Source organism: Teleopsis dalmanni, chromosome 2 (genome assembly GCF_002237135.1).
Source record: "Teleopsis dalmanni isolate 2A chromosome 2, ASM223713v2, whole genome shotgun sequence".
Lineage (NCBI taxonomy): Eukaryota > Metazoa > Arthropoda > Insecta > Diptera > Diopsidae > Teleopsis > Teleopsis dalmanni.
Window position 1 is genome coordinate 102,049,267 of NC_051847.1, and position 10,430 is coordinate 102,059,696.

Sequence of the window (10,430 nt, forward strand, 5' to 3'; positions counted from 1 at the left end):
TCAATGTTAGCAAGCGCAGTTTGATCCGATAACGCTTTGAAAGATCATCCCATCAGAAAATGGGCAGGAGTCAAAGATTCGTACTCGCCCGAACGATAGTGGTATTAATGAGAATTGAGAATAGCTTCTATTTCGGTTACTACTTCTGACAGCTCTTCAAACGTTGGCTTAATGATCATTAATGTTCTATTTTAGTGATCGTTTGCGGATTTAACAGAAGCCTCCCAAAGATCACCGAAATGAGATGTTCTAGGCAAAATAAAATGAAAATGAAAAAGTTCAGACTAACAGTATTAATTTCATTCCCTTTCATTCCTCATATACCATGCTGCACCAGTGATTGTTCTCAGTAGTTTTGATGAGCTTTTTGGATAATTGCAATATTTGAACCACTAGCATTACCAAATAGCTGGATACCATAACTCCACATTGGTTTTATGATGTTGTTACACAAAAGTACTTTGTACTCTAAGCACAGGAAGAAAATGTTATTAACGAACCAGTGCAACTCATTATCATTTGGAACTTCATTTGGATTTTTTTGGCTTCAATATGCTTACACCACGTAATATAGTATTTGTATACCTTTAATCTATGCCATATCAAGACCATAGTGTGTGATGCTAAATCGCACCATTCTCGAGATGAACCTATTTGGAACTTGATTACCTGGATACCTCAAACAAGGAGGCTGATATGGTCCTGGTGTAAAAACCATGATTTTATATGGAATTTGTATGCGGACTTAGGACTAATAACTATGGCTAAATGTATGCGTTAAATAAGGATGAGGCAAGATCTTGTAGACAAATTAATAAAAGATGCATTGTTCTCTTAATTTAGGAATATAATGACAAAAAAGGTCAACCCCCAGTAAGTATTAAGGGCTAATTGAGCCAAATATCAGCACTATCCACATATTTGGCCTATCATTATTATACATACTACTATTACTACTACTATTAGGTATCCTGGCACAGATGGCAAGCTACGTTAGGAGACTTGGTGTGGAGCTAATTATAGGCTTTAAAGCCAATGCTCATCATGGAGTATGAAATAGCTCTAGTACTAATGGATGTGGTGAGTTTTTTTATAATTTTATATTTATTAATGACCTTTTTCTATGTAATGAAGGCAACAGGCCAATTTTGATAACTAAAAACTGACAGGATATTATTTATAACTTTCCTATTTGACATTCCTTTCCATATCATATGATTTTAGAATTCATTCTAGGCATGAATGAGTCAGATACATCCTCTTTGAAAACGTTCAGAAATGCCAAGAACGCAAAATGGGCAAGGTACAAATCAGCTACAAATTAGCTGACCACAAGCAACATCTCTTCCCTTTTAAGTAGTATCTGCGGCTTTTAGCCGAGTTACTTCTAGTTTCAGCTTTTCTCGGAGTGTGGTCAGCTCTTGATTTTCTATGAACAATTTATTTTTGTTTTCTGTCCGTTAATCGTGTTGGTCATCTCCGGTTCCACCACCAGGATGTTACAAACCACCTTCCACAATTTTTATTAACAAAAGAACTATGACATTAATAGTGTCCTAATGAAATACTTTCATTCTTCTATACTTATATACTATACATATGGTATATACTATACTTGTACTATAAATTTTTAAGCTATTTATTATACTAAAAAAATTTTTAACGTACTTTTAGAATTAAATAGAACTATATTTTCCAGGAATTTCAGGAGAAAGAGTACACATTAAATGTAACTCTCTTTCCACTAAACATTTTGATTGGAGATTTGTTGGCTCCAAATATGTACATATGCTAGTCTGGACAACATCGCTGTTAAGAATTGGGTTGCAATGACACTAACATCAGCTCTCGTGTAAACGAAGAATTTCAGACTATAGTTTTTGTTGTAGAAACAAGTCGACGACAGATTATTTTTTTTTACTCTTTTTCGCTGTGACCAAACTTACGATGGTAGCAACAGACATCCTTGCCATCACGGTCCACACTGTCTGCTCGGCTACGTCTGTCTGCTCTACAAAACGGCGCAAAAATTAGTTCGGATTACGGCTGAACATCGCTAAACATTCTTTTGAAGTGGTCATACGATAGCGCTTATGGTTGAGTGTGAGCAATCACGGCACCCATCTCGCGGAGAGTTTTTTCATGTCCAAATATTAGTGTAAAATATGATGTACCCGTTCAGTTGAGATATCTACAGCATGAGCCAACTCACGCACTTTCATTCTCCAATTATCCAATATCATTTCATGGATTTAATCGACGATTTTACTTTTAATCAGTAAAACGATAGTGAACATTAGTTCCAAGTTGAATAGTCTAGTTTTATCGGCAATTAATTTCAAGCATGCAAATACAAGATATAAAAATTGAATAGCAAGAAGTATTTTGTAATGCCAAATTAAAAAATTTGTTCAAGGAGGGGAAGAAAGTATAATGTAAAAACTATATACTTGACCGGATGGAACCAATAGTAAAGATTGCTGCTGAAGCTCGAGGTCTTGGAACTATTGCTTAGTACGTTAATATATAATCCACATACGAGAAATATTTAGACGAAATACATACTACTGAAATATGTGTTATAGGTGCCTGAGTCGTTTTCATGAAAGTCTATGCTCGCTGTCTAAAATCATATTCTCAGTATGGATAAAATTTATACTTTTAATATTAAAGTAAATTCGCAATGGTCACTAATTCCTATGCCTGCGGAGTATATATATTCTGGCTTCTATACTTTCATCCGTCTTCAACCCGTCAGAATTGAACCAGTTCTGCCTCTCAATCTCCTCTTGAGGAAATTCTGATGACAAGGTACTATCAAAATATAAGCGAAGACATAAGCAATCTGATTCGTTATTCTCAGTATTCAAAGAGTTTGATGGAAAGTCACAATAACGTCACCGAGGAATGTAGTCTTAGCGTTTAAATCATGAAATCTTTGTGCCAAACAGTGACTGACAGCATTTTATCATGTTATATTTCCGTTTTACCGTCTAAGCAAGCAATGAACTATCTCATCAAGACATAATACTTCAAATGCTTCCTATAAACATAAGCAAAAATTTAGTTATGGTTTAGTTTTAAGAAATATTTAAATAAAATGGTGACGTGAGCTACAAATTATATCTTATACTCTCTTAAATTTGCATACTAAGCAGCCGATAACCAGGTATCGATCTATCAATACTAAAAATAGGTATCGATCTGAGAAGAACATTAAGCAATCTTAATGGTCGGTAGTTCTTCGCCGTGTTGTGGCCTTTTCTACCTGCTTTTGGAATGAAAACTACTCTTACTTGAGGGAAGGGCTGTTACAGAATAATTTAAAACTATATCTCTCAGAGATTGGAATATCATTTCTACGATACGATCCGGGCCTGAATTTTTTTATGAAGAAAAAGAGTCGATTACCCATTTAATTTTTTTATAGAGAGAAATAAAGAGACCTTTTGCTGACGACTAATCAAAGTCTGGCCGATTCTTCAATATGTTCAATTTTGAGACAGCGAGAGTTCGAAGATACTTTGTTGGATTCTTAAACTCGATTTTGTATGCGGACTTTGAACCAGTTGTTATGGAAGTCATATCTTGACTTGATACTTTCGTAGAAAGAATTTCTATTTTTCTATTGAGCAGTCTATTGAATCTATCACAATTTGATTTTCTAGGATTATGCTGAGACTATTCATCTAATGTAGAAATGTTTATCACAAACATAATGTATCTAAGGTTAGGGAAAGAATTTTACAACACTTAGATCACAATTCTACTTTGTATGTTTTAGTTTTGCTTACTATCTTATCACCGGTTTTAAACACATGTGGTAAAAAAAAGAAAAAATTATTAATGCCGAAAATAATTGATTTAATTTGTTGTCTTTTTAAATATGTTTAAAATTATTTTCTTCTTAAAATATTTTGTTTATTTCCGGAGTTGATAAAAAATCTTCTTCATATTTTAAATAAGAAATAAATACGTAAATATTACCAGAACACTTTTAATGATTAATTAAAAATCCACTTGTATAACATTGTTAAGTTTGCTCATTATTAAGATTATTGATTTAGTCCCTACATAGTACCATTATTTAAAATATGAGGATGCAGTCTCCAAAAAACTTTATGGTAATCTACGAAATTCAGAGCTACCTTGCAATAGTGGACACCTCTGAGATGATAAGAGAGGGATGGCTCAGGAACTCAGAGCCATATCCAATTCCATCCAGACCATGACTCGCCTAATTAACTTAACCGCCTAGTAAATAGCTATAAAGCTTAGAACAAACTAATTGTAAAAAACTGTGGAAATAAGTAGTTTTTGAATGGAATGCATTTTATTCTTACACAAATAAATAATAACAACATATATGCGTTAAAGTTAACTTAAAGAAGTTAAAGAAGAAGTTAACTAATAAAAATATGAATTCCGCAAAGTGCCTTAAAATAATGGCATCTAGCTTTAGAGCATTGTTGAAATCAATCACCTTCATAAACACCCATCGGTTTGTAATGCAAAAATATGTAACAATAACAAATGTACATATACATATATATATATATATTTGAAAATAAAAAACAGAAAATTTGATTAAGCAGATGATTAGTTATGTCAGAAATAACAACTTACCTTCTTCGCAAAAGTATCCGGATTTTGTTGTTTGTTAACTACCTCTTAAGTAATAGACTTTTTTCAAAAATTTTTTTTTTGTTATGTTGATACACCCTTTCTTGACGTATGGTCAAATTTGAGCGCCATCTATCAATTAGTTAGTTTACAGCAGCTGTTAATGTGAGACTAATACTTGTCTTGAATCGGTAAAAGAAAATTCACTGAAGGAACTAAAAGCCATACCTGCACGGGCCTACGAAAAGTGTATGGAAGATTAGGTTAAGCGTTGGTATATGTGTATCGCTTCAGAAGAAGCATATTTTGAAGGAGATAAAATAAATTTGGAATAAAATTTAAATTTGTGTGTTTTATTTACAAAATCCGGGTACTTTTTAAGCAGATCCGTGATAGTTCCATGTTCCGGAAGTTCCGGACTATGAGTCAAAAAGTACTCACGCACTCCTCTTTATGGAATACGGCTAAAGTGAATGAAATACTATGGTGACTATACATGGTCTATGAATTGGGAAACATTGAACGAATTCGTATTACTTGTAATACGAGTAGTACGAGTACTGTACTAGATTCTACCTGTAGGCAATTACAAGAAAATAAATTTTAATCAAAGTCTTTACATCTTCTCTTCTCTTCTATACATATATATATATATATATATTATATATATAATATATATTATTGTTTATATTAATATATATATTATATATATTATATTATATATTAATCTTTATATTAATATATATTACCATAAGACAGTAGGCTGGCCTACTGATTGAAACTTCTAAAACTAAAACCTCAACTTTAACAGCCTACCACTATAATAATATATACTAAAAAACGGTAAATAATAGTTAAGAACACTAAATATTTTTCATCATATTTAAGATGAATGTATTTGACTTTATAAGATGAATCTTCAATAACTCCAGCTTTTTTGACTTATTCATTATTTTCTTATGCTGCTTTTTATGATTTTGATTTTTCTTTTTAGAGGGTTTTTCGAATAGCAAAGAAAGAAATAAAGGACAAACACAAAAATTTATTTTAATTTTTATTAAAATTTGGCTGACCATACAACGCTGTTTCGAGTATTGCCAAGTACACTTCATCAATGGTCTTAGGAAATAATGGAATTTTTATTTAATTAGTTTATAGTCCGTATATAATTTGTTTGGACTGCGATTGCCAAGCTTAGAACTTGTGCCCATGATTTTTCTTTAAATATTTTGATCATATAACTTATGGTCTTTGTGGTTTTTAAATTTTAACTAAATTTTTAGTACAACGTCTTAGTACTTTATCTATAAGAAGAACACTTAGGTATTATTGGTACTACTGACTGGAGTGTTATTCTGGTTGGAATTTGCGCGGTCATAGAGGGTTAAATTATCTCTATAAATAAGAAAGTAGAATAAAAGTAAAATACATAACAATTCAAAATTCTGTAAATGAAGATTCACATTAAAACACTTTTTTTTAATTGGTCAATGCAAATTCTCTCAGTTTGGTAATTATTCAATTATTCAAATTATTTGTTCTGGATTTTCTGCCACTTGTGCCACTTGTGCCAGAAACTAGCTACTTATTGATCAAAAGGTTAAGCTAGTATTAATGCATTTGATATTTTCTCCCTTATCCAACAGAGTATGAAATCAAAATAAAAAGCAAGCAGTTAATATAAAGTAATATAAATTAGTATAATTAGGCCTCAGATATGCATGAATTATTTTAAAGTATCGATCGCATATTAAGTGCAAAACAAATCATATTTATTATTTATTTTTATTTATTAAAACTATTGTCGTGAAATCGCCCACAGTCGGTACTGCTGCGAGAGTCCTATTGTACCAAATTCACTTTTATTTACACAAAGCCTTTTAAAGCTTTGTGGACAAAGTGCAGAACTAAATTCGGAGAAGAGTTCTTAATCTGTTCTGGTGACAAACATTACATATGAAATAAGTTTCTTCTGTGCGTTGTTAAAGCTGGACAGGCACAAAGTCCAATATCCAGCCAAGTCACAAACAAACCATATACTTTAAGTAGAAAGCTAAGAGGCAAACAGCACTGCTAGGATCAAATTAATTTCTGTTTTAGAAACTTGCATAATTTTTTTTAATTTATCAAAGCCAAAAATGAATGAATGATGAATGACGGTTCTCTTGATATAAACAAAATGAATCAGGAAGTGAGGAACTACCATATTTACTTGCCAGTACAAATGGTTGGTTGACTATTGCGAGAGCAGACCAAGCGGCCTTTTCATCGAGAATTAAGTGTTCACAAAGTGTAACTACATAATTACAGTATAATTACGTCTAAGCCATTTATTCGTAGACTTTGCTGCAACGCCCGCATTGCGTTTTATACAAGTATAATGCTGACCTTGACTTACATTTATGCCCATTGTTTGTGGAAGGTTCATTGTTAGTATTTAACTAATTACGACCATATGGGTAAGCAAATACGTATTGTGTTGTATTGCATTGTATTTGGTAGTTGTAGAACACAGCAAAAGTCATGGAAAAGCCAAAAATTTCGCTAAAACTTTCGAAAAGCTTGTGGTTTCGTTTGAGCTTTGATCTAACCAAACACGATCTCAGTATAAAAATTACGCTTCACTTCTACTCTCCGTGCCAGAGAGCATTTGGATTTGCTAATCTATATACAAAACAGCCATAGCCCCAGCTATGGTGGTTTTCATATCAGCCAATATTAGAGATGTCCAAATTTTTTGTATTCTGAATCGCAACCGTTTCTGTGCCCAGTTGAATCCAAAAACTCTAACCTGAAGAAATGTCTTTCTTGAGTGATTCACTTAAATCCGAACATACTATAATATATATGTATATGAAATAGAAATAAGAAATCAAATTAAGATCTAAACTTGAAACTTAATGGCATACAATATAACACATTATAGAAAGTTAAAACATAGATCAGTTGTTAGCGAATCACTCAACAAATTAGACTGACTAGCTTAATATTGAATAACAAAAAAAAGTTGTATGCAAATACATTTAGTTTAACATTACAGGGTTCACAGCTTGCGGTATGGCCATTTCTTATATTGTATAAGCTTTAGTGAGTAACGTGTATTGACTTTGAGTGCTTTGGAGGCATAAAACACAAATATAAATAGAATTTTTAGTGAATGGCTTTAGGGAGTTCCATTAACGTAACGAAGATTATGTACATTATTAAAAATAAAAAATGCCAGTATAGCAAATTAAGCAGAAAACACCCTGTATATGTCAACGGTTGCTGATTTAAAATCAAATAAAACACGATTAAAAGATTTAAATTCAACTATAAAAAGGAGTTGCTTACCAGCTCACAGATTTAGTTCGTTACTCGTTTTCGCTTGAAGCGGACGTATTGGTTTCGTTGAGAGTTGTGGCTTGATTTTCGGCTCAAAGCTTTGTATTGAAAGTTGCGACTGCAAATCACACGAATAGCTTGAAAAGTAAATAAATCAAATTAATTCATTTAAGATGATTAAGTTTTCGGTATTGTTTTGTGTCGCTGTTGTTGTTGCTGTTTTTCTATCATCAGCAATTGCTGCCGAAGAGGAGAAACTATCCAAAAATGACGAAAACATCAAAGTCTATAAGCGTTTAATTCCGGCGGATGTACTCAGAGGTGAGAAACGTGTATGAAAATTTGAACGATTCACATAGGGCACACATTGCGTATACTTCAATGAATCATCGACTGAATACAGCTATACGGCTATACGACTTTTGTTTCTCATCATAGTTTCGGTTTTTCTACAACTTTGGTATTCACGCTTTCAGTGAATATTGAGTCATCGAAGGCTAAGTCTTGAAAACTGCAATTGGTAGTTAAGTCATGAGTAACTGCGCCAATACGAAATCCATTTTAAGTGAATATTTAAATGAGTACGACTGTAATTTCCTAATTCGGAAACCGGTTTCAGTTTTTATTTCACTCTCGTAGTTTTGCAAATGAAACTGAATAAGTTTTGCGCAATAGCAAATATCACACAAACTCAATTTCAATTTCACTTTATTGAGTTATATGGTGGTCTCGTTTGGCTTGGCTATAATTGCTAACAGTATTTTATCTTCCACATTCAAAAGTTTATCTTAAGTTCGTTATTTGAAAAAAAACTCGTACATATTTTTCACCTTTTATGATGTTGGGTGTTACAGCTGTCGTATTGGCTCATACGTTGCGATTGAATTGTTTTTACTATTTGAGGTGACAGACATAAACAGTAGACAATGAAGTCATATATACATTTTTCGTACAGATTTTCCTGGCATGTGCTTTGCATCGACGCGTTGCGCAACAGTCGAACCTGGTAAAACTTGGGACTTAACACCGTTTTGCGGCCGTTCAACTTGTGTCCAAAGTGAAGACAATCCAGCCAAGTAAGCTAAGATACATTTAAATATGCTTTCCTCTCTTTAAAAAGGAAATTAAATCTATACAGGCTTCTGGAATTAGTAGAAGATTGTGGACCTTTGCCATTAACTAATGAAAAATGTAAATTGGACACTGACAAAACCAACAAAACTGCTTCTTTCCCATTTTGCTGCCCCAAATTCACTTGTGAGCCAGGAGTTACGTTAGAATACCCCGAAGTTCCAAAGGATGAACCTAAAAAGGAATGATTTCAAAAGAGGTAGAAACTTGAAGCACTATTTGGGCAACAACAAATATGTCATATATGTGTAGCTACTACCTTAAGCACAAGCTCACTTTACTGATCATGTTTAATATACAACAAAAAAAAAACAAAAATATCAATACTTGTTCTTCATTTTTAAAAATAGCTTAAAAGGCACATATAATATTTAAACTTAAGTTTACAACATGGAAAGCAGAATTTCCAATATATTTTTATATAAATACAACGATAACTTGTATGTTGTTGTTATTGTTGTAACTCGAGTTAGGAATGATGAACGTCACTTGGTCATCGATTTCGAGTCGATGACGAGTGGCTTCGAGATGTAGACCCGGCCGTTCCTGGAGCCACGTTAACTTTAATAAAACCATGTTCCACGAGAAGGAAGGTATTTAGAAACGGATTGTGCTAAAAGCAGGTAAATCACTTATAAACATTTCAATTTTTCTTTTTTTGGATTAGTTAGTCAATTTGTGATTTATTATATAAATTTGTAAACACACGGGTGCATATAACAAGAGATAAGAGGTCTAGAAATTATAAAAAAAAGACATCAATAGGAAAAATTGTTAAAAATACATTGAAGGGTCCTTATACATTTTGTTTAACAAAAAAATTCAATTAACCGAATTAATAATGAAATAATTAATTACCAACTAGCCTAAAAAACTTGAAAATTATGTAAAATAGTAATTTTTGTAGTTAAGTTTATGTTTATGTGAGATAACCCGAAAGAACGCTGAGACCAGTTTTGACCGTAAAAGTTTTTATAAAAGGCGTTTTATAAAAAACTCTAATCTTTATATTAAATTTTAATATTTTCTCCAATGCTGGCATTATTTTCTTTCCATCAACTCAAATTTTATTTCCCTGATTATCTCTGAGGGATTGATTTCTTAATTAATAGGAGTTCAATTTTGTATTAGGGTTATTCATATATCATGTACCATTTTCTTTATTCAATTTAATTCCTCTATTATATGATTTTGAGGATATTTCATTTAATTTTCTTGTATGAAAGCTTCATTATTTTCTTATGTTTTTTATGTTTTTATTATTTATATATTAATTATTTCGTCTGTATTTTATATTAACATATTACGTGAACATATTTAAATTGTTATTTTAATTAAATTTCCTCTTCTTC

The 10,430-nt window shown here is 32.1% G+C and overlaps 1 protein-coding gene across 1 annotated transcript; it reads left to right on the forward strand.

Annotated features, from left to right (window-relative positions):
- Positions 1 to 7,961: 7,961 nt before the first annotated feature.
- Positions 7,962 to 9,398, forward strand: LOC119680223. Its single transcript, XM_038092936.1, has 3 exons — positions 7,962 to 8,268; positions 8,903 to 9,023; positions 9,086 to 9,398. The coding sequence occupies exons 1-3, from the start codon at positions 8,121 to 8,123 to the stop codon at positions 9,264 to 9,266; spliced, it is 450 nt and encodes a 149-aa protein (XP_037948864.1). The 5' UTR covers positions 7,962 to 8,120; the 3' UTR covers positions 9,267 to 9,398.
- The last annotated feature ends 1,032 nt before the right edge of the window (positions 9,399 to 10,430 follow it).